This window comes from Helianthus annuus, chromosome 1 (assembly GCF_002127325.2).
Source record: "Helianthus annuus cultivar XRQ/B chromosome 1, HanXRQr2.0-SUNRISE, whole genome shotgun sequence".
NCBI lineage: Eukaryota > Viridiplantae > Streptophyta > Magnoliopsida > Asterales > Asteraceae > Helianthus > Helianthus annuus.
In genome coordinates, this window is record NC_035433.2 from 76844050 (window position 1) to 76869226 (window position 25177).

At 35.1% G+C, this 25177-nt stretch overlaps 1 protein-coding gene and 1 pseudogene across 1 annotated transcript; both read right to left on the reverse strand.

Moving 5' to 3' along the window:
• Positions 1-3337: 3337 nt before the first annotated feature.
• On the reverse strand, positions 3338-3924 carry LOC110937350 (annotated as a pseudogene).
• A 5516-nt stretch (positions 3925-9440) lies between these two features.
• Positions 9441-11647, reverse strand: LOC110869696 (40S ribosomal protein S26-3). The gene is made up of 5 exons (XM_022118931.2): positions 11493-11647; positions 11325-11417; positions 10185-10269; positions 9973-10106; positions 9441-9682 (listed from the first exon to the last, which is right to left on the reverse strand). The coding sequence occupies exons 1-5, from the start codon at positions 11493-11495 to the stop codon at positions 9611-9613; spliced, it is 387 nt and encodes a 128-aa protein (XP_021974623.1). The 5' UTR covers positions 11496-11647; the 3' UTR covers positions 9441-9610.
• Between the last annotated feature and the right edge of the window lie 13530 nt (positions 11648-25177).

The following is a 25177-nucleotide window of genomic DNA, read 5'->3' on the forward strand; positions in this document are numbered from 1 at the left end:
TTTGGCCAAAACACATACTATAAACAAAAAGTCACAAACAACATCCCAAATTCAATCCAAACAACAACAACCACCATACCCAGTCTATCCCACAAATAGCAAAAGTTATTGAAAGGGTCTGGGGATGGTGGGATGTAGACAAACTTTACTTATGTCCATGTAGATAGAGAAACTGCTTTCAGAGAGACCCATAGCTGAATACATACAGTACATAAACAAACCGAACTGACAAATAGAAATGATAGCTACCAAAAACAAAAGTACATATCCCAAATTCAATCCAAACAAATCTTTAAATATAATAACTCTTTTTCATCACTAACGTTACACATTTACATAATGCGCAAACGATGTTCTACATCACTAGAGAGAACTCTAGTTCGAGGACTCAGAGATAACAAAGGCGTGTGTGATGTAAGAGAGATAAAGAGAGAAATACTATGATAGAATATTAATTTTAATTTATTTAGAAGCCAAGATTTAAAAGTTTGTGTTTAATGTAGAATATGAAATGAATGATATTTTGTTGCTTATAATAGTTGTCAAACAGAAACGTACAAGATGCTTGATTTAATTAATTCATAGTTAACTAAACATGCACATTGATCTTATAATTCGAGAATGATAACACAAATATCCAAAGTTCCTGGTTTAACTTTTCCAATAAGTTTTCTCACAAAAGCTAAAATATTAACAGAATAATATGAAGAAAAGAAAATCATTGGAAAGAGAAGTAGAATAATGCCAAATGGCATAACCTTTCTTGGGGTTGTTAAATGTTGTTTTCAGTTGGAATATTATCTAACTAGGTTAGAACCCCGTGTATTACACGGGTTGAATAAATGTAATTTTATATATTAAATAATAAAAACTTATATCTTTATGAACATTGTATATTGTATGGGTTAAATAAATGTAATTTTATATATCAAATAATAAAAAAGTTATATCTTTAAAAAACATGTGTATTACACAGATTAAATAAATGTAATTTTGTATGCTAAATACTAAAAACGTCGTATCTTTAAAAAACCCCGTGTATAATTGGGTTGAATAAATCTACCAAATAATAAAACTTACATCCTTAAAACCCCCGTATATTACACGTGTTGTATAGATATAAAAAAGTTATATCTTTAAAAAACATGTGTATTACACAGATTAAATAAATATATTTTTGCATATTAAATACTAAAAACGTCGTATCTTTAGAAAACTTGTGTATAGTCGGGTTGAAAAATCTACCAAATAATAAAAAAAATTATATCATAAATAAATGTAATTTTGTATATTGAATACTAAAAACGTCGTATCTTTAAAAAAACCCGTGTATAGTCGGGTAGAAAAATCTACCAAATAATAAAAGAAAAATATATCCTTAAAAACCTCGCGTTTTACTCGAGTTGAATAAACATAATTTTGTATACCAAATAATAAAAAAAGTTATGTTTTTAAATAATTAGGATAACATGTAATATTAATTTATTATTTATATATTTAATATAAGATAAGTAGATAAGAGAGGTATTTGTTTTAAACATATATTAAATTAACAATTTAGATTTGAGGATAATATTTTATTAAAGTATGATAAAATTTAATATTAATTTATTATTTATTTATTTAGATAAATATAAATTTCAGGATACCTTCAATGAATGACACGTGTTAAAAGTTAGTTTCTTTTATTATAGTAGTTAGATTAGATTAGACTAGATTATTATTATGTATGGTTGAGACAAATGTTTCAGTATTTTGAAGTTTTATAATTTTTTAATGGAATATTGTTTATTGTTATTTATTATTTTAAGGGAAATTGGCCTGTAATAATCTCACCTAGACCTTATTGGCCATTAATAATCTCACCTCAGAATATTCCCCCCACCAGTCCCACCTTTCACCTATTTTTCCTACAATGGTCCTCCGTTAAAAAAACTTAACGGAGTTAAGCTTTTTTCCAAATTACAAACAGATTTTTTAAGGCTTTTGATTAGAACGACGATACGAGTCCATTGATGTAAAACTTGTCTCGAAACGGTGCTCCAAACGATGAAAACAAGGCTTCAATTCGGGTGTTTAAATTTCCAGTTAAACAAAATCAAGTCACTTGGAGCACCATTTCGAAATAAGTTTTACATCAATGGACTCGTATCATCGTTCTGATCAAAAGCCCTAAAAAATCTGTTTATAATTTGGAAAAAAGCTTAACTCCGTTAAGTTTTTTTAACGGGGGACCATTATAGGAAAAATATGTGAAAGGTGGGACTGGTGGGGGGAATATTCTGAGGTGAGATTATTAATGGCCAATAAGGTTTAGGTGGGATTATTACATGCCAATTCCCCTTATTTTAAACATGTCGATCATGCATGGGATATTCTCGTGATCATAAGATCACAAGATGATCTTTTTATGAATCCATATTGCTTGGATTGACTTGGTGATTTAAAAACTATACACTTTAATTGTGCCAACAAGATAACACTAAGAATTAAAATAGTCTAGTATAGTAATTTCATTTCATCCCTATAAACTTATATCACATGTTATAATATAAAATATAATACGTATTAAGAGTACAATCATGAAGTTAAAAGTACTTTAAATTCTTACATATACCTATAATAAAAAGCTTTCTTGAACAACACGGTAGATAATAAAATCAGCTTTTAAGATTTGCGAAAACTTCTTGAACTCTTTTAACTTTTTTATGTGCAACAAGTAAAATCTTAAGTTTGAGATTTGCTAAAACTTCTTGAACTCTTTTAACTTTTTTATGTGCAACAAGTAAAATCTTAAGTAAATTGATTTTTTAGTTAAATGCCTGGATAGTCTCTGTGGTTTGGCATTTTTTCACCTTTAGTCCTTAACTTTCTAAAATTACGGCTATAGTCCCCAACTTTTTCAAGTTCGTTCCCGGATAGTCACTGACGCGGATGGATGTTAGTCTTTTCAATTAAGTGGGTGTGAAATGACCTAAATACCCTTACTATTAAAAAATAACAACTAAAACAAAAAGAATTAATACAAAAAATTCAGATGGGCCCATATCTTTTATTAAAGGTCAGCATCTCTTCTCCACCCTCAACCACCGCTACACCTTCCACCGCCTCCACAACCCCTACACTCATCCTCCACCCTCCACCGCCTCCACCCCTCAACCACCGTTGCACCTTCCACCGCCTCCACAACCCCTGCACTCATCCTCCACCCTCCACCGCCTCCACCCCTCAACCACCGCTACACCCTCCACAGCCCCTACACACCCATCCACCACCCTCTAAACGAGAATAACTTTTTTTTATTGGTTTGCTACTAAAACCTAACAACAATAAAATATCAAACTATAAAGTTCTAATAACCAGATTCAGCATCCGAAACATATATAAATCATAAATCTGAATCAAAATTTTAAATCAACAACAATAAAATATCTAAATCAGAATATGTGCATCATCGTCAAAGAACAAACATAGTGAAAACTGAAACCTCTTTTTGTCTAGCTCCAGTATCAAGTATATTAAGCACATCAATATCCGTTTTCACGCCATAACTTCCGGCACACGAAACTCCACCAACGGAATCAAAGCTGATCACACACACAAAAAAAATCAATCAGTAACGTACTGAAAAAAAAAAAAGAATCGAAACAGAATAACGAGTAGTTGATGGATCGGAGGTTACTAGAGCCAGAAGTCTCCCAAAGATTAGAAAGAGATTTGATGTGGATGATGTAGAACGTATCACCTTTGCCAGCTAAGTTATCGATCGCCCATTGCAGAGCGGATTTGCTGCTTTTTGAGAAATCCATTGCAATGCCTACTTTACGATCCTTCACCATTTTTTTGTGTTGTGTGAGATGGAATCATGAGATGAGTTTACAGATGGTTTGAAGGTGAAGTTGTTGACAAATGAGGGTTTGTTTGTGTATAGGATAATAACTTTTTTTTATTGGTAAGGGTATTTTAGTCATTTTGCACCCACCTAACACTAAAAACTAACCCTCATCCTCGTCAGGGACTATCCGGGAACGAAATTGCAAAAATTGGGGACTATAGCTGTAATTTTAGAAGGTTAGGAACTAAATGTGAAAAATGCGCAAACCACAAGGACTATCTGATAAATTAAAATTAAAATGAGAGTTCTAAATATTGAATGGTCTAGTAATTCTATAGATTTTATAGTAATATAGTATTAAAGTTGATTTTATTTATAGTAATAAAGTTTTATAAAGAACCAAAAAAACAACTTATACCTTTTTGTAAACTTGACAGTTGTGTTTTCTAATGCATAGATCAAACCGTAGAGTGCATGGTTTGTTTGCGTTGGGATGGCGTGGGGCACTAGTGTCGAAATTCTCACATGGGCTAATGTGAAGGTGATGTGGATGGCGGTGATTGGTTGTTACTTTGATGACTGGCTGTGATTGGTTGCCTTGATGGTTGGCTTGAAGATCGACGCCCCTTTTGCCCATGCCACTACCACCCCGTGCTTGGACCTCTACCTGCATTACAGACACGTGTTGCTCCATGCCCTCTTTTCAAGCCCATCCACACTATACAGTCTTACAATTAAATATGCATCGAACTTTAATAACGTTTTTCAGCTAATTTAATGAAACCGGCTATATTTTCAATTTATTAGCTTGTAAACATTTTAATCTTACGTCTATTTCAGTTTTATTTTTGGTTAAAATAGCCAACTCAAACGACCTCCAAGGCTATGTTAGTTTACAAATAAGTACACAAGTTTAGGGTAAGGATCAAATAGGAAGTTTGATCTTGCTAGGAAGGATAGGAAGTAATCTTAGCCATCCACGTATAATTTTTTAATTTAGACGCGCAGGGGTATTTTGGTCTACACACAGTTTCACATTCTCTGTCATCTTTCACGCACAAAAAACCCCAGTTCACATCTGAATAAAACCCTAAAATTCAAACAAATCTTCCCCAGATTCAACCAATTAACACTTTAAAACACAAATCAAACCTCATAAATCGTCACTAAACCCATCATTTCCTCCTCAATTCGTCGTAATTGAGCTTGAACACGTTCTCTAACCTCCGATTTCTTCTCAATCTCTTCCTCTTTCACCCTGAATGCGTTCTAAACCGTTCAGATCCGTGATGTTTTTTATATTGTAAACATCTAGAAATCAAAAGAAGTGAGGATATGTTTTTTTATATTTTGGTCTACACACAGTTTCACATTCTCTCTCATCTTCCACCAAATGTTGTGGAGCTGCTGTCATAAAGGAATGGGTTTTGCAATCGTGGGAGAGTTTTGGATTTTGGAGTTTCATAAAGGAATGGGTTTTGCAGAAATTAACTGTTGTAAGTTGATTTAACTATTCAACTTTTGACTTTTGAGTACCATTATATAATATTCTAATTTGCAACATTTTGTTGCATTAAAAGTTGTACACCATGCTATGTGGTGTTTTGTGTATTCAATGGTTATACAAAAACATTATTCATAATAATAAGTGGTAATATATGTTTGCATTATTGTTGGTACCATTTGTATTGAAATAAGTATGGTTGTTTTGAAGAAACCATGGGTCGGTTAATTTGTGTTATTTTACTAATTTCGTGAAAATAATTTGCAACATTTTGTTGCATTAAAAGTTGTACACCATGCTATGTTGGTGTTTTGTGCATTCAATGGTTATACAAAAGCATTATTCATAATAATAAGTAGTAATATATGTTTGCATTATTGTTTGTACCATTTGTATTGAAATAAGTATGGTTGTTTTGAAGAAACCATGGGTCGGTTAATTTGTGTTATTTTACTAATTTCGTGAAAATAATGTTAAAAAACGAGGGACGGTTAATCATGCATCATGTGGTGGCGTTGATAGCCGAAAGACAGGGGTACATGCACTAATTGGTTTTTGTTCCAATTGTTGAGTGTTTTGTGCCTTTTGTCCAAGGCTTGATGCAAAACTACTATCGAGCGGGGTCTCACTGGAAGCAGGCTCTTTATGTCTACGGTGTAGAGGTAAGACTATCTACATCTTACCCTCCCCAGACCCTATCTTGGTTGATGTATTTTACTTTCTAAAACTGGGTTACTCAAACGTCTGATATGAAGTTGAACCCCGACCGTAACGTGGCGGGTGCTCCTTCTAGTTTATTATAAAACGCAATGGTTTTATTAATTATTAATTAATGGATTTTCATTTTAATTGTACATGACAATGAATTTATAAAACACAATTGTTTTTTTTTCATCTCATTGTATCTATGTTTATTTCTATTTTGTAACACAATGAACTGGGCATGTTAAAACACAATTTGACTGGACATTTTTATTGTGTTTTAGAAAAAAACATATTTTTAAAATATTTTTAGTTCATTGCGTTTTAGGTAAACATATTTTTATGTGTTTTCAGTCAATTGTGTTTTAGGTACACTTTCTTTTGTGTTTTCAGACCATTACGTTTTAGAAATAAGACATTTTTATGTGTTTTTTGGCTATTGCGTTTTAGATAAACACATTTTTGAAGTGTTTTTAGTCAATGCGTTTTAGGTAAAACACATTTTTAAGTGTTTTCTGACCATTACGTTTAAGAAATGACATTTCTGTGTTTTTTATGCATTGCATTTTAGGTAAAACACATTTTTATGTGTTTTCAGTCTATTGCGTTTTAGAAAGTACACTTTCTTTTGTGTTTTTAGGCTATTGCATTTTAGACATAAGACATTTCTTTGTGTTTTCTGGCTATTGCGTTTTACAAATAAGACATTTCTTTGTGTTTTTTGCGCATTGCGTTTTAGAAAAATGTCATTTTTTAGTTTTTATTTTTCCATTGCATTTTACGCAACTGGGTTTTCGAAAATATAGCAATAGTATACTCGTTTTAAGGATAAAAAACGCTCGGTTTTTTGGTGCAATTTTTTGTAAAAAAATAATGTCGTATGAAAGAGTTATTAACGTTTAAAAAATGAGGGGAAATTAGAGGAGAGAGAAACTATTGCCTTGGATTGACTAGAATGCCCCTAGATAAACCCATGTGCCTCCTTTTTTTTCTTCAATTTCACTCATTTAATCTTAGCCCTTGATTAATTAAATAGATGGTCAAGATTACTTCCTAGGCTTCCTACGCAAATAAAATTCCTATTATCCTAACCCCACAAATTTATGTTATATCACTAGAGAAACAACACCATTATGCATTATTTGCACACTTTGCGTCATTTCATAACTTACATAAATTAAAGAATTATATAATTATTAGTATAACTTGTTTGGGAAAAGATCAAATAGGAAGTTAATTTTCGCTAGGAAGGATAGGAAGCCATAGAATTATGACATGTGGCAAATTTTAAAATAAAGAGAAAGGGTATTTTAGTCAATCCAACTCCTTCTTCTTCCTTTTTCAAAACCCACCATCTTCAACTATTTCTTCACTTTCTATCTCAATAATCACTACATTATAGTGCGATTTTCATCACCAATCAATGATTCAAAACCCGATCAACGTGTTCTTCAGCTTTTTTTTGAAGAAAACCCAGTTTAATTTCATAAAAAAATCTTGTTTTTTCCGGTGATTTTGGAGATAATCACTCAATTCGTTCGATTCGAGCGTTGATAAGTGTTTCTATCATTCAAATTTCGTCAATTGATGAAGAAATCGGCTTCGATCCATGTAAGAAATTCTTTAATTTCATTTTCACGATCTGGGTTTTTGATTCAGTCATTGCGTTTTACGATCTTTGCGGGGGTCCGGGAGCGGTAGCCCCTGGTAGCGGGGTCCCAGGGGCGGGCGGGGTCCAAGGGGCAGAGCCCCTGGCTGGGGTTGAGCTGTACTAAAAACGCATCAGAAAAATTAATTTTCCAGAAATTGGCTCATTTCGAAGACAGTAATTCGTAGACAATTCAGACAGTTCACAGTGAGAGACAGTTTTATGTGTCCATTGCGTTTTAGAAATAAGAGAGTTTTATGTGGTTTCTGACTATTGCGTTTTAGAAAAAAAAACACATTTTTAAATGTTTTTTAGTCATTGCGTTTTAGGTAAAACACATTTTTAGGTGTTTTCAGTCCATTGCGTTTTAGAATGAGTCATTTTTAAGTGTTTTATGGCCATTGCGTTTTACATATAAGACATTTCTTTGTGTTTTTGGTGCATTGCGTTTTAGGTAAAACATTTTTTTATGTGTTTTCTGGCCATTGCGTTTTACAAATAAGACATTTTTTTGTGTTTTTGGTGCATTGCGTTTTAGGTAAAACACATTTTTATGTGTTTTCTGGCCATTGCGTTTTACAAATAAGACATTTCTGTGTGTTTTCTGGCCATTGCGTTTTACAAATAAGTCATTTTTTTGTGTTTTTGGTGCATTGGTTTTAGAAAAATGTCATTTTTTAGGTTTTTTTTTTTCATTGCGTTTTACGTAACTGGTGGTTTTTCTATTGCGTTTTACGCAACTAAGTTTTAAATTTTTTTTAAAATATAGCAATAGTATACTCGTTTTAAAGATAAAAAAACGCTCGTTTTTTTGGTGCAATTTTTATAAAAAAAAATAATGTCGTATGAAAGAGTTATTAACGTTTAAAAAATGGGGGGAATTGGAGGAGAGAGAAACTATTGGCTTGGATTAACTAGAATGCCCTTGAACAAACTCACGCCTCTTTTCTTCCTTTCAATTTCCCTGATTTAATCTTAGCCCTTGATTAACTTAATGGATAGTCAAGATCACTTCCTAGCTTTCCTAACCAAATAAACTTCCTATTGTATCTCCAACCAAAACAATAATATCGAACCAATCCCAAACCATCACCACATATCGTCCACATAACATCATCAGCCATTCTCACATATCAACAATACCGGTCAACAACCCATTGTAACCTACTTGAGATCGACTTACTAAAAGCTTGAATTTGGCAAAGCCAAAGATCAAGCTGTAAAAAAGCTTAATTAAAGGGTCCCTAACTAGCGAACTTAAACAAAGCATGTTTTTTAAAATAAGAAAACACATATGCATACTTATCACATAAAATCATAACATAAATACCATAAAAACACACTTTACGTATTATAAATAAAACATAAAACAAGTACTAAAAACTACTTGATTCTTACAAACTTCAACTGATAAAAAAATTTGAGCCAAGCTTTGAGCTCTAAATCTTATGGTCCACTAAATAAATTTTATTTACTCTCTAAGGTGTCTACCGGAGCTCACAAATTCTTATGGTACACTTGAACCGTAACTGTTGGTCTCGACTCGACGCAACCTGCCCAAACCAACATCACTGCCAGCACAATGACTACCAGAGCTCACAAATTCTAAACCTTTTAATAGTAATTTTCTAAATATAAAAATATAATAACTTTTAAAATATTAGTGACTAAGAAATATTTTTTCTACAACTAAATGCACAATGAAACAGTTGGATGCAAGTGGCATACATATCTTAAACAAAAATAGCATGTAAACAAAGAAAATGATAATCAAGTGTGTAATAAATGTCCCAAGTTATTCTGAGCATAAAAAAAAGAAATCGAACAATAATCTGGAACAAAATCTAATTCATAATATAAAAAAACATGATAGTTACCGAATCAAAACGGAGCTCAAAGTACAGTAATCAGGATAAAAAACTTAAGAACGCACGGGAGGGGGACCACCTGCACCCCCGGGACGAGGGGCTTGACCTGGCTTAGGAGCATCATCCTGAAAACATAAACATAATAATAATAATAATATCAGAATCAAGAAACACAAATCTGATATATATGTTTAACCACAAACCAAAATTAACTGATATATCAAAAGTGTTTACTTTATCTTTAATCCCATATAATGTTAGTTTAAAGATTTATCATAATCTGAGATTAGACAAACTAAGAATATCATAAATCATAACCATAATAACCAGTCAACAATAAGTAACAACTATATTATATATAATAATGCTTTAACATACGTGTTTGAAAACTAGACACAAAATTAACTAAACATACCCTTGGGCGAGAGAAACGCTTTGGTGGCTCACGGTTCCTCCTATCAGTCCTTGAGCGGACCCTAACAACTTTCGAGTGAATTGCGCAAGAAACACAATATTGCACCTTCAAATACAACTTGGGAAGTGTGTACTCTGAGACATACAAGATACATTAGTCAAGATAGATAGATAGATTATTCGTAAGTAAAGTAGACCACATGCACGACTTACGATCAAATGCACAAGCTTCTTGAACATCCCTAACAGCTGCTTGTTCCACTATGTTCCTCACATTAAATCTCTTAATAGCCTTGTCCTGAACAATAAGAAGCAGTAATGTTATAAAAACAGAATGTATTGTTCACTAAAAGTTAAAAAAAAAACACTGTTTGACTTAACATCATAACACTTAACTGTCGAAGCTATTACACTCAAGAGCTAGTGCATACCATACGCTTAACTAGTCGAGTTAGCATTAAAAACTTTTGTTTCAGCTCAAAATGGGGATGGTCATGAACCTTTTAAACTAACCAAACCGTCCAAAACAAAGCAACTTGAATGATGCAGCTTGTTTAGAAACTATACAGTTCGATACATTGTTTACAGCTTAAAACGTGTGTTAATGGTTCAACTGACTGTTTACATCTTAAGACCTGAAGTTTAACCTTTCTTATTCAAGAATTTTTCAATTTTTTTTAAATATGCAATTATGTGTATGTATAAAACTTATGCACCACCTTTACCAGTGTAAAAATATATTAATCCAAACTAACGTTTTATAGGGAAAAAAATAACTCAAACCAAACTCTTTTGGCCAGTTTAGCTGGTCCAGCAAACCCACCGAGGTGTTATGTTTTACAAAACCGTAAATAACAACCTTATATCAAAAAGTAATTTACAAAATTCAAACTAAAATAGATAGAGACAACAAAAACATCAGTTGCTTAAACAAATTTAAAGATAACCAAAAAAACAAAGTTTTGAATCTTGCAGTTAAAAGCCAAGAGTTATCACTCTCACATTTGAAAAATCGATTCACAACAATAAAAGTACTAAAAAATAAATAATATAAAAAAAAAAACACATCAAACTTATAATTAAATATAGTGATAACAAAAATCATACAATCAATCAATCATCAAAGACACTCTATAAAGTGCTAGACATTATAACCAACATTACTTAATTCAGCCTTTAAACTTTAACCTATAAATATCACCACTAAAAACATCAAAACAAACATTCTAATTCCATAAACAAAACTGAAATTAAACTAATCAATTCACATCTTAAATCATTCGCACACTATATAACCAAATCATTGCTACAATGTCACATATATTGGAAAAAACAATATTATTATTAGGTTACCTTAGGGCAGCACTTTCCACAGTTAGAGCAGCGGATGAACTTGACGTGACCGCGACCGTGCTTGTTCCGTCCGCCGTTTCTTCGCTTGAAAGTCTGCAAAGAGAGAAATTAGGTTAACGGAATAGATCGATGAAGGATGCGATTAACGAAATCATGGATCTAACAAACCATTTTGTGGTGACGAGGAGATAGGGCTGCCGCTGCTTCTGGTTTTGGTAGTCGCTGCCTTGAATCTAGGGTTTGTGGTGGGGATGATTTGGTATTTTTAGGATTTCGTACATGGGCCGAGATTTTACAATTGGGCTCACGTTTATTGTTGTTGTTGGCCCAATTTTAATAGATCTAATACTATTTTTTTTTTACTAAAACTTAGGGCTGTTTAAAAACCTCGTGGCTCGGAGCTTGCTCGGATGTAGCTCGGAAAACACTCGCTCGAGCCAACTCGGTTTAAAACCAAGCCGAGTCCGAGCCAACTCGGTTTAAAACCAAGCCGAGTCCGAGCTTAGATTTTCAGCTCGGTTTCAAATCCGAGCCAAGCCGAGCCAACTCGGTTTATAATCGAGCCGAGCCTGAGCTTGCCCTAGCTCAGCTCGGCTTGGCTCATGAACAGCCCTACTAAAACTTCATGATCAATAGGAATTTGAAATAGGGTGGCAGAGAGACGGCAACAAGTTGCGTTGTAGTCCCATTTTGAAGAGAAATTAGGGCTTATGTTATATATCGTGGATGTGAGAGGAAACCGAACCATGTCAACTTATACTTACTGGAACGCCATGTTATATGTTTGTGAGTGAGTTAGCGATGTAAGACCGTGGGGTATGGTGGGGCGTGGGTTGGGGGCATGGTGCGACACGTGGAGTATGGGGCACCCAAGACCAAAAGCCAATTTCAAAGGGGTATGGTGGGGCGTGGCTGGGATGGCATGGCCAAGCCACATCATAATGAGGTTCCACCATGGCTAATGCTCTTGGCCAATGAGGTTCCGCCATGTCATTTGGGTAGCCTCGCCCAACGCCCGAGCTGAATCACACGCCAAACATGCCACACCGAAACCCACGCCCACCTGTGGTGGTGACTTGGGCATTTGTACCCAACCCTAACCCCGCCCATACCCCATATTCTAAAGGCGTGAGGGGGTCACACTCATGAGGAAAAAAGTATGACTTAACATTTAATGAAGCCTATGAAGTGTATACACATGACATTTTTCTAAAAATAAAAAACAAGATTATAATACTTCATTTACTACTACTATTAGAGGCTGTTTGGTAGTCTCTTAATGACCATTCAGATGCTACCTCTTAATGGTTTAAAACTTATGAATGAATAAGAGGTAACCTCAAGTCTGAATGGTTAAGAGATAACATCTGAATGGTAAATCATCACATGTCACATTCTTCTACCTTCTCATTGGTAAAATTCTTAATAGTTCCATTAAGAGGTAGCCTCTTAATTACCATATAAAGGCTACCAAATAGCCCCTTAGACTAATAAAGTATTAGACAATATGTTATACATCGTGAATGTAAGAAAGAACCAAGACATGTCAGCCTCCTGATGTCATTACCTGCTTAACTTCAAATCGTAATTGTTAGCATCTAGAACTTTCTGAGCAAATCTAGAAACATTATGTCTTGGACTAATTTTCCGGAACCTAGTACAAAGTTATAGACGCAAAGTTGCTTGGAAGCAAGGGCGGACCTATTACTAACCGAGAGCGCAGCCGCCCTCCTTAAAAAATAGTGTCATGCGTGCGTGAATATCTCGATCGCCACCCATAATATGTTTCAATCGCCTCCCTTGCCAACTCATATTTGGATAATTATGTATTTTTGTTATTGAATAATAGTAATTGTTTTGTTAGAACTTATAATAATTTTAAACAACACTCAGTCACTCAAGTAGAGTACTATGAATATGCTATTTTTTAATTGAAAGTATGAATTAAATTTATATTCATTAATAAATAATTAATACTTTACTATATATTAAAAAAGCAAATGAAATGAAAAGTTATTATAATATATTATAATCATATATTAATATATTAATAACTATTATTATCTTTGTTACTTTCTAAGTTGGATAAATTTGGTGTCAATTAATACTGGTATCGAAATTACCGGTACGGTCCGGTTCATTATCAGTGCATGAAGGTAAAAATCGGTACCAGCCTGATACAGAAAAAGTCAAAAGTCGGTACCAGATTGAGTTTGAAAATCTTTTAGTTCGGGAAATTCGGTACTGCTACACGGTACCATTTGCTCATCCCTGATCAGAGCTCCGTGGCAACCGATACCGAAAATACCGGTTACGGTACCGGTATATGAAGGTAAAAATCGGTTGCGAACCGGTACTAGAAACGCCAAAAGTCGGTACCGAATTGGTACTTATGATCCTTCTGTTCGGGAAATTCGGTACCGGTACCCAGTATTATTTTCTCATCTCTGACCACGGGTATCATACGAACAACATCATTAACATACAATATATTAAAAAAGCAAATGAAATGAACAGTTATTATAATCATATATTAATATATTAATAACTATTATTATATTCTTTACTTTCTAAGTTGGATAAACTTGGTGTCAATTAATACTGGTATCGAAAATACCGGTACGGTCCGGTTCATTATCGGTACATGAAGGTAAAAATCGGTACCAACCTGATACAGAAAACGACAAAAGTCGGTACCGGATTGAGTTTGAAAATCTTTTAGTTCGGGAAATTCGGTACTGCTACACGGTACCATTTGCTCATCCCTGATCAGAGCTCCGTGGCAACCGATACCGAAAATACCGGTTACAGTACCGGCATATGAAGTTAAAAATCGGTTGCGAACCGGTACTAGAAACGCCAAAAGTCGGTACCAAATTCGTACTTAGAATCCTTCTGTTCGGGAAATTCGGTACCGGTACCCAATATTATTTGCTCATCTCTGACCACGGGTTTCATACGAACAACATCATTAACATACAACTTTTTTTGGTTGATTTGCTTTCGATTATTTTTTACATTTTCTTTTTATTCTTGTTAGTGGTTCCGTGTGCAACGCGCTCGTATTGATTTTAAAAAACATGTAAACACAGACTAAATAACAAAAGAAGTTTGCCGTAACGCGGCTAGGGTGATAAACCTAGTTAATTAATAATAATAGGTTGTTTTTGCTTGGCAGTTTATTTATTTCGGAGGTAATTCATTTATTTGTTTTTCTCTAGCTATTTAAATAACTGATTGGTGCATTTCAAATACACCTTATATATTGTGTTAATTATGATGTTGACAATTATTATTTTATTATAATATAATAGTATTTAATTTGATTCTCACGTAAATTTCATTGCAATAGGATGATGATTTGATTGTTTTATTTATTTTGTAGGCTTATGTCTTGGGCTGCAACTAACGTAATTTGGTTTCAACGAATGGAGTTATATTGATTAGTGGGCTCAAGTTAACAAGTGGCAAATATTGGAGTTGGGTTGTGACGTCTGAATCACCGCAAAAGACTAACAAAAAGATAACAATACAGAGACGGAACCAAACAGCCTATTAGCCAGGGGCGGATCTACGTTGAGAGTGACGGGTTCGCACGAACCCACTCGATTTCAAATTTTTAGTAGAAGTGTTAACAGAAAATTTTGCATGAATCCATAAAAGAAATTAGGGATGACACCACTAATGAAGTTAAAATATGGCTGACTCGTTAAGTTATTCGCTTTCATGTTTTATGTCACGGGGTCGACTCCTTTTAGAGGTTTTTTTTTATTTTTTATTTTTTGAAGTTTTTTCTTCTTATTCTAAAATCTTTGACAAAACTAGGGTTTTAACATTATGGTAGTCCCCCATGACCTCTTGTCTAAAACTCGTAAATATGAGCCCCATTCCATTCAAGCTGATGAAACAGTAGTTAATCGGAGGGTTAATTCACTAATCTCGTCGAGTAGGGTTAATCTCTTCTTCCTCGATCAATGGTCGGATCGTCCTCTAACTTGTCTCCTACACAAGGAAACACACCGTGACTCGTAACAAGGAGGATGGGGTGGGGGGTGCTCCTTGTTACCACTCTTCGGCGTGAGAATAAAGATCTGCTTGAGAGCAAAGTGTGTGTTTAAGTAGTATGTGTGAGAGAGCAGATTAGCGTTACCTCAAACCTAGTTCGGGATGAGTATTTATAGTCGAAGAGCGAAGGAGGAAAACCAAGAGGCTAGACTGACAACGCGTAGCCTTTTGCAGGTGTATCAGAAGCGCAGGTCACAGAAGCGTTGGACGCATCCGGAAGTGGTGCCACGTCATGTTGCGGTTGTTAGTCTGTCTGCCAACTTTTCATGCATGTGGGTTGGGCAGCTGACCACTGTCAGTGTGCCCGGACAGACCACTTGTTGGCTTGGTCACTGAAGTCAAAGTGTCAGTTCCACTTGTATAGACAACAAGATGTGGTTTTGGACCGCATCGCTATGTGCGGTAACCGAAATGATTACCGCATCCCTTGTTGTGATGAAAACACCCGTTTTCACACACAAGGTGAGTTTTCTCATCCTTTCCCGTGTGGGAAAGCAAACCGGGTCTGCGTGTGCCCGTATGAACACAGATGAATCCTTATCGATAGGGGTAATGAGTCTGGTGATGGTCACTCGCGGCCAAGCCTGGTGCGAGATTTGGGACCATACCCCTTCAAGTCCCCCAGTCCAGTATTGCTTCCTGATGCGTGTGTAGCGTGATATGTTTTTCGTTATATTTTAAGCCCTTTTAAACACTTTAGTCAAGTTTTAAATTTATAAAACACGATATTCTACTAACGCTAAACACACATATGGGCATGTGCACCCATCGCGAGCGTAGTATAGCGGTGGTAAGATACCGAGGTCGTCCAAGGACACAAGAGCTTTTAGTATCGGTTTATTCTCAACGTCTAATCAAATAAAAAAAAGAAGTTTTAAACATGAAAATAAAAACTAAAAATGCTGAAAAATAAAATAAAAATAAAATAGATAGACAAGATGAATCACTTGGATCCGACTCGTCTTTAGTGTAACCTTTGATGATTTCCGCACTTTTGCACTTTTTAAGAGATTATCTTAGTTATAGTAGTAGACCCCTCTTTTGAAGGTGACGTTACCCTCAACCCGGTGGTTTGAGTCAGCAGGGATACAATCCCAAAGGGTCGGAATATTGAAAAATAATTAATTAAGTTGTTAATGCGTAATATGGTAGGCCCCTCTTTTGAAGGTGACGTTACCCTCGGCTAAGTGGTTTGAGTCAGCAGGGATACAATCCCAAGTAGCCGGGTTAATGTATTAATCGTAGTTTACATATGAGAGGATCAAGCCATTCGCACCCCCGCCATCCAATAACAGTGGGTATTGAAGGAGGCCCTAGTAAGTTTGACCCAGGTCCTTGCAGGATCTATACACTGAACAAGGCAAGAACCTTATCAAATCATTCCCTTAACCCTCGACCAGGTAGCTGTCACACCCCGATTTCCACGTGTCTCACCGGTGGGCCCGGTGGGGAATTACCGTGACGTAGTTGGCAACAATATAGTCAAACCACACAATATATGAATGCACAACGGAAGCATAAAGATAATTATATTTCAACCATTGTTTGTAATATCAAATGTATTACGAATAGTCGAAAATGTATCCACAGGGGATCAAATAAAATATAAGTTTGTTCAACAGACGAAGACATCTTAAGCTTGCGAGACTCTTTGTGATGCTAAGGAGAATATCCAGCCAATTACGCATAGTACCTGCATTTAGTCTTTTTGGGAAAATACGTCAGTTTACACTGGTAAATACATTCAACCGACACTTTTGAAAAATGTTTATTAAAATTGATTTGAATGCTCTAGGCACAAACTCTTTTATAACTCGGGAGAATTATTTAAATATATAATCTTGTGAACGAATTACATGTTCCTTATGCGTTCAGTAGCCCGGATCAAGTCCGGGTTAAAGATCAATAGACACACCGCAGCGACTATTTATGCACTGACGAGTGTACGCCTACACTCCGCGCTTAGGTCGTGGCCATTTCGTAAAATGATGCCAGGGATATCCGGGACATGGTCATTAACCCCCCAAAGGCTTTAAGTAACAAGACTGTTTAAACGAGCCGATCAAATTTATTCAATTACCCACTCAATCGGTGGAGAATTTGATGCCCGATCAAGCGGTATGCTATATACCGTAACCCAAGCCTGTATAACGGAAAATAAGTTAAAAGTATTTACCTTTGCAAGTATAAATCCTTAATCGAAATAAATTGCAGATAGCTTTTACTGGTCTCCTATTCTGGAACGAAAGTTTTAAAATAACCTATTAGAATCCTAACGGGTCTTTAATTTAGCCGTAGCTTAGACCGGTTAGTTTCAACGGATAGTTACGGTTTAATCGCGTGAAAGGCGAAAACCGGGATTGGAATGTGATTTTGACCCAACAAGTTTGAAGACTTGTTTTATATGGGTATAATAATCACACTCTGGATTTTGGGGTCAAAACAATATGGTTTGACCCGTTTCGGCTAGTTTATGTAAACTAGTTACATAAGCCGAACCGTGCGCGCAAAAGGCGTAACGGGTAACCGTAAGAGTCCTACGCTGTTTTCCTAAGTCAATATGCTTTAAAGAGGTTGTGGTATCAGTAGGATACCTTCCATAATGCCCGTAACGAGTTTAAGTTCATATTATGCCCCGTAGGGGTATTTCGGTCTTTTTAAAGATTATAAAAGAGGTTTCTGAGTTCTACAGGAAATCTGAGTTTCCCAAACAGTTTATAAAGTCTAAAATACTTTATTTATTATTTAAAATCAGTAGCAACTGGAATCGGGTCAAAAAACCTTGTAGAACTCAAGTTATGGCCGAAAAGGGTATATTCGGTATTTACCGAACTGTTGCCATAACCGCAGGTTATGAGCAGGTTAAAAATAATTAAAAATCTTTAAAAACCCTAAAATATTATTTTACATCTGTGTAGAAGGTTTGGTGTCGAAATCTGGGTTTAGATAGGCGTTATGCTAATTGCGCTATTAAATTACTAAAGTTTCCGTAATTTGCGCTATTTAGCATAACTCCTATTCTGGACCTTGGATTGACGTGAAATTTTAGGGACATGCTTAGAAATCAGTAACTAAGGTTATGGTTCTTTCACATGTCCGAAATTCTCGTTTTTAAATTAAAAAGGGCGTTACGGTCAACTTTTAAGCATTTAACGGAAATGTGTAAAAGACTCGGACAAACAACGAACCGGTCACAGAGGGTTATACCATCATGTAACCTGGTCCTAAGAGAGTCCTAAGGCATATCTAAATCATACTTTAACGGGTCAGAACTGAAGTCAATGCAAAAGTCAAAGCTTTGCGACTTTCGGCTCCGAACCGGGTCAAAACAGTAAATGGTCGGATCAAACAAGCTTAGACTAGTTAATATACTTATTATCATGTTTAATGAGTGTTTAAACAGGTTACACGTCATCTACATTACTGATTATGCATTAAATCGCAAAATGGCATTTATGTTGACTTTTTCTAAGCACGTTTGACTTGATATTTGGACTAGTTAGAGTGGGAATCAGAGGGTGCCCTTTTAGGGGTTTAAAGCCCACATGATTACCATCATATAACTATCTTTGATTTGACAAACCACTGGACCATTTGTGATTTATCGTAAAGTCAATCGTTAATTACGACGGATTGACTTTTAAGCTAAACTATGCATAAACTAAGCCACAAAAGGGTAGACACACTTACAGAAGCTTGGTGCACGACTATGGATGGCTTGGTCCTGCTTTGGAGCTCCAGAAGTGATCAAGAGTGCAAGAGAAAGGTGTGAGGAACTTGTTGCCACAATGTGGCCTTTTATAGGCAATGAAGATGCATAGGATCATCACAACAAGGCCTACAAGTGTCCCTTGATGATCAACAACTGTCCCTTAGTGTTAGGGAGTGATTAGGGGTCGCCCATATCTCTGGAAAATCTTTACATTAATGATTTACCGTTTACAACAGCCAACAGCCAACTTTCTGTCGCTGGGCGTTGCTTACGGACCGTATGGCATGGTCCTTGCGGTCCGTAAGCCTTTGGCGGAAACAAGTTTACCCTTTCACCCCCTTACGGTCTGTAAGGCAGGACCCTTACGGTCCGTAAGCGCTTAACAGAGGCAGAAATTTAACCTTTCATGATTTGAATGGTCAACTGCAATACATGATTTTTTTGAATCTGGAACAAGTCAGTATGAGGCCCTTTTTGACCCATGCTTGGTCAGTTATCATAATGAATCATGGGTTTGCACCAGGATGGGCTTATGAACAATTATTTGTATTGCATTATTTTCTTAGGATCCAAATTAGCAATTTGGACATCCTTGGTTAATAGTAATTACCGGATTAAGACATATTAGATGCTTATTAATTATGCTTAGGGTCTTGGGATTTATAATAAAGAAGTCGCTCAGAGGTAAAAATTAACATGTCGACATGTTCAAAAATCCTACCGTACATTTTAATTACATCCGGGTCTACAATACTTTTGTCATATGCGACACGTGTCATTTATTTATTGGACACAAAATTCCGAGGTGTTACAGTAGCCAACATATCTCTATATAGACCATAGAGATATGAATGGTGTAAATCTTTTATTTTATATAGACAGTAAAATAACGCCAAGACACCACGGACAAATGATAAGGAAGTTTCACCTTCAACATAAGAAACTAGTTATTGAAGTCATTAATACAAAACCAAATAAAAAGTGCGAAAAAATCAAAAATCAAAAGTATTATACTAAATGCTTGTCTTCACCAAGTGATATAAGAGACTTAGGCAAACATGGCCTTTGATTGTCAAGAACTCTTACTATCAATCTTGGATCCCGAGACTACTACACACACTCTAAGATGGATGATGGATGATGGTGGTGGATGTGGGTTGTAATGGTGGTGGAGTGTGGGTGAAGTGGGAGAGAGGTGGTTTGCCAAGGGATGCCTTTGAAGTGAACTAAGCACCTCTATTTATAGCCTGCACAGAAGCCCGGGCACGGCTCCGTGTCCATCCTCTTTCTCTTTCTTCATTAATTGCAATTGTCTGCATTAGCTCCACACGCCCCCGTGTTCGCTGGGCACGGCCCCGTGTGCAGAAGCGTATCTGTACTATCAAGATTTGCTTGGATTCTGCGAATCTTAGCGTTGACCACAGCCCGTGTTGAGCTGGGCACGCCCCCGTTTCAGGAATTGAAGCTTCTATAGCTTTGTCTTTTCTGCAGACAACTGGCCACGCCCCCGTGTCCGCTGGGCACGGGGCCGTGGTAGCCTTCTGTTTTCTTGTTTTTGCTTGGGAAGATGTTGTCGAGGGGTCGGGCATGCCATGTTTATTCCTTTTCCTTGTATTTATGTTAGATTTGGTTGCATGCTTGTTCCTTTTGTTCAATTAAGCTCATTTGGTTCTGAAAATACAAAAGAAAGACAAAAGCATACTTTTTCCAACATTGGTACTAAAAAAGGGTTAGTTTTATGCCTCAATTGATGTAATTTATATGTTGCATTTTACACACATCAAATACCCCTACACTTGAATCTTTGTTTGTCCTCAAGCAAAACTCTTTATAATGTGGCTTACACTCCCAAATGGAATGGGTAGAAGAGAAGTTTTGGGCATTTACAATCCTATTCGTTATGATTTATTTAGAACGTTTCATAAGAGAAATTACTTATTTGGGCATAACATGCCTTTTTAAAATTCCATTTATATACAAGTTCACATACCTCACGGGAGATCACTCAACACTCGGCCGAAGATGTATTTTTGTGAAACACTCGAGACCGGCATGGAACTTACTTCTACTATATGCTTTCCAAGCAATCAATCCTCTTCCTTTTTAACTATAAACATTTGTAAATATCAAGAGGAATTGGGGAAGGGTTAGGCTTGGGTTAAAGGTAGGTGGTTTTGGGTTAGTGGTTAGTAAAAAGGGCTAAAAGCGTAAAAAGCATCGGTCGTCGTAAAACTTTTTTGTTTTTGTGACTTTTATTCAAACGAAGCATTTTCAAACAAAGTTTCTTTGAGGAACTTGATTGTTTATTGATAGACTTCAAAACAATTTTTTTTTGATAAGCAATGTCACATGAAAACCGAGCTTTTTACTAAAATAAAGGGTTTAAAAATAAAAAGGGTTTTGGTGGGTAAATGGTGTTTGTTTTGTGGGTTTAGAAATGAAAGGTTTAGGCTCAAAGGGGTTAACTAGGGGGATTTTGGGTAGGTGATAAAAAAACGAAAAATAATGGTGTTGAAAAGAAAAGGGTTAGTCCTAATGCCTCCATCATTTACTTACTTGGGTTTAAGTTGGTAAGGACCGGGAATGTATCGTCATGGCAAGTTCTAGAGTCGTAAGAAACCAAGTGGCTATTCACACAAGAAACGAAAAATGAACATTTAATTTAAAGATGTATGCTTTTATGCTCAATAAAGGCTCAAAACTCACTTTTTGTGGGAATGGGTTTATAATGTGATAAAGTATATATAATCAAATTTTAACTAGCCTTGTCATGCCATTTCATAATTTTCTTATGTTGGTTCTTTTTATCACGACGCTATCGGTTGTAAATTTTCAAAAATATAACCTATTTAGAACTTGTTATTCCCAAATTAAACCAAGACAAGTAAAAAAAAATGGAAAGTTTTTGTAAAAAAAATTGGGGTGATTAGCGGTTCCAATAGAGTTTTGTGTAAGGCTTGTTATTAGGAGTTGCAAAATTCAAGGTTTTAGCATCCCCCACACTTAAATTACACATTGTCCTCAATGTGTCCCAAAAATAAGTTTTTAGGTTGATTGAATGTGTAAAAAGGTGTTAAAAACAAAATTTTATGATACTGGGCGTCTGGACACGGGCCCGTGTTGGTCCGGGCACAGCCCCGTGTTCAGATTGGCAGTATCATAATTAATAGAATACACATAAGACGTTCACATAATAACACTTGATCATAACATGTTAAGTAAATCAAAAAGTATAACATGATACACCCCAAAATTTGTAAAAAATAAAAAAGGGAAAAGTAGTAAACATCACTCCCAGGTTGCGAAGAAATGATCCACGAGAATTACCGCACAACTTGTAATATGTGGAATCTAAGATAATAACTGTATTGTAAATAACCGACATACTAAACGAAAGATAACCTAGTGATTTTAGGAAAGTGAGTTCTCCTATTTGGGGGCTTAGAATTATATCAAATCACATTTATTCAACCAAAATAACCAATTTAATAATTTTATGATTCTAAAATTTATTAAAATGGCAAAATCTTAAAATTACCATTTTATGGTTTTCAAATATTTGCTTAAGCCAATAATTAAATAAGTTTATGAAACTCATCTAATTATCATATACTAACCAAATCATGGTTAAATGTTATGAATGTAGTTTACTTTATCTTCGATCTAGATTCCTCGTTTATGATTCTAATGAGCAAGTTCGAACCTATGAAATCACATAAAACTTAGTGTCAAAACGAGTGTTTAAGACAAGATATATTTTCGCATACATATACTTTGTTATACTTAAAATTCGAATCCGAATCCGAACCCTTCGCCAAATCCACATACTCACACACCTCCGTTTCCCCCATGTAGGGTAACTCCGGTGTTCTAGTCTCAACACTCATCAACTCTCGGTTTAATCGGAACGCTTTGCAAAACCGTGAGTATGCATGACCCCCTTTTTACTTTAACACTTTTAGGTGCAATACGTATATGCTATTAAACTCACGCAATCACCTACTTTATGCTTAAATCACAAACAAACAATCCAACATACATGCTTAATACGTTATACTTGAACTCATATATGCTAGAATTCTTTGTGCTTTGTACTTGTCATTAACTTCATACGAGCCTCCCTTAACATATATAGCGCTATAGGATTAATGCATCGCCCGTATTCTTGAGGTCATGTTAAGTTAAACAAACGGTCTTATCGTTGCTACGATAAGATTACGCTAACGAGAATCTTTGGGTTGGCATTTATAGTTGCATGCTAGTATCGTATGATAGTTTTAAGATAACAATTATGCCATGTGGATTCGTTTAAACTTTTATTCTTACGCTATTACTTAAACTTGTATGCTCGCCAATACTTTATGTATTGATCTATACTTAAATACGTAATGCAATAAATTGATGATGATGAGGAGGAATGAAATCTAATATGAAGACTAGAAACGCACCTTTAAATTTTAGTACTTGTTGTAATTTGATGTCTTGTTGTATGTTGTCATAATTTGCTTTCAAACGATGTACTTGAATCTAGCAATGAAATGAATTTTGATGTTATTAAATATTGTCACAAATAGTGTTATGAAGTCTCTTGCAATCTATTTCGTCCCGCCCTGATGTTTCCGCCATCAGTTGGGGTGTGACATAGAGAATCAAGACTTGGATAACCGACATACCGAGCAAGCGAACACAAGCTTGATTTTCTTCTTTTGTTTTGTTTCATTACATTAACTTGTACTCGTTCACCTACGTTTGTTTTTGTTTATTTATAATATTAACGAACGAACATAAACAAACACATACACATTATTTTTTACAGTACGTACATAACAATAAAATCCCTTTTGTTACATGTTTCTAATCGTTCGCTTGTTAAATTAAAGCTAAACAAATGAACATAAAAACCATATGATATAAGTTTTATTAAAATATATCTTGTTTCAAGACATGTGAATATTTGTTTATGGTTTTATCTAAATAAATAAAGATTGTCAAAAGAAAAAAAAAATACCTCTAGGAAGTGAAAAATAAAACTCATATCATGACTTTCCTAAACTCAAGTCTCAACAAAAGTTCAAAATACATATAATATAACTTCTTAAAACGTAATTTAGCGAGACTTGACATGTAACTAACTATACATGCATAATTGTTGCATTAGTAACACCAATGCGTGGGACACAAATCGAGCACCTTACGTTATTAGCATAACCTTAATTTGTCAGGTAATGTATAAACTATGATTAAAACTGATAGTTGAGTAGTAATATTAACCAAGTAACATGACATATGCCTCAACTAAAATGGTACCTATGTATACATATGTACAATATATCGTGACTATATAAGAAGGATCAATACAACCTTTTTATAGTGAATTTTACATTGGTGTACACGTGTATATCAGTCATCACTTCGTGATTAAATGTAGGATCAACGTGGCATATGTGATTGTTACATTCATGACGACGTATATTACGCGTTTGGGATATTAATGTAATACATATGTTCACGAAATTGTTTGTAAGAAGGATCATTTAATCATAACACTCACTGGTTTAACATGCTTTTTTATCAACGAAATAAATCGTATAAAGTTTACATCGACAACCTAAATACAACACTAAATTCTTATTAATATATGTATATATTTACTGTTTTTTTTATATTTGTAGTTATATAATTTGAGAAAGAGTTGCACAATAGTTTTATGGTACATGTGTTTTATGGATTTGATCCTTGTGTATGAGAAATTATGTGCTTTGTCCTCAATGTTTATTCAAAGGTAAAACGATTGGTACATGGAGTGGATGTTTGTCAAACTTTAGAGTTAAAATGTTTAAAATGACTAATATACGACATACTTAAAACAACAATAACATGTAAATAAAAAAAAAGTAAGCCCCCACACCATATGCCGCAATCACTAACACTTTTTGTAAACCCTTCAGCCAAGCCAACCATGGTGAATTAATTTCTTTATTCCAATTAATCACACACAACAATTAAGCACCTCATCTACCGCCATCCATAAGATGACCCCATATAGCAACTATTGTTTGCCACAATCGGTTCAAAG

Excerpts from the sequence above, each read along its gene's own strand:
- LOC110869696 (XM_022118931.2), bottom strand. Across the intron at positions 10,107-10,184 it reads AGAAGCTTGTGCATTTGATC|AGTACACACTTCCCAAGTTG; the intron begins GTAAGTCGTGCA and ends TGTATGTCTCAG. Across the intron at positions 9,683-9,972 it reads AGCGTTTCTCTCGCCCAAGG|GATGATGCTCCTAAGCCAGG; the intron begins GTATGTTTAGTT and ends TTATGTTTTCAG.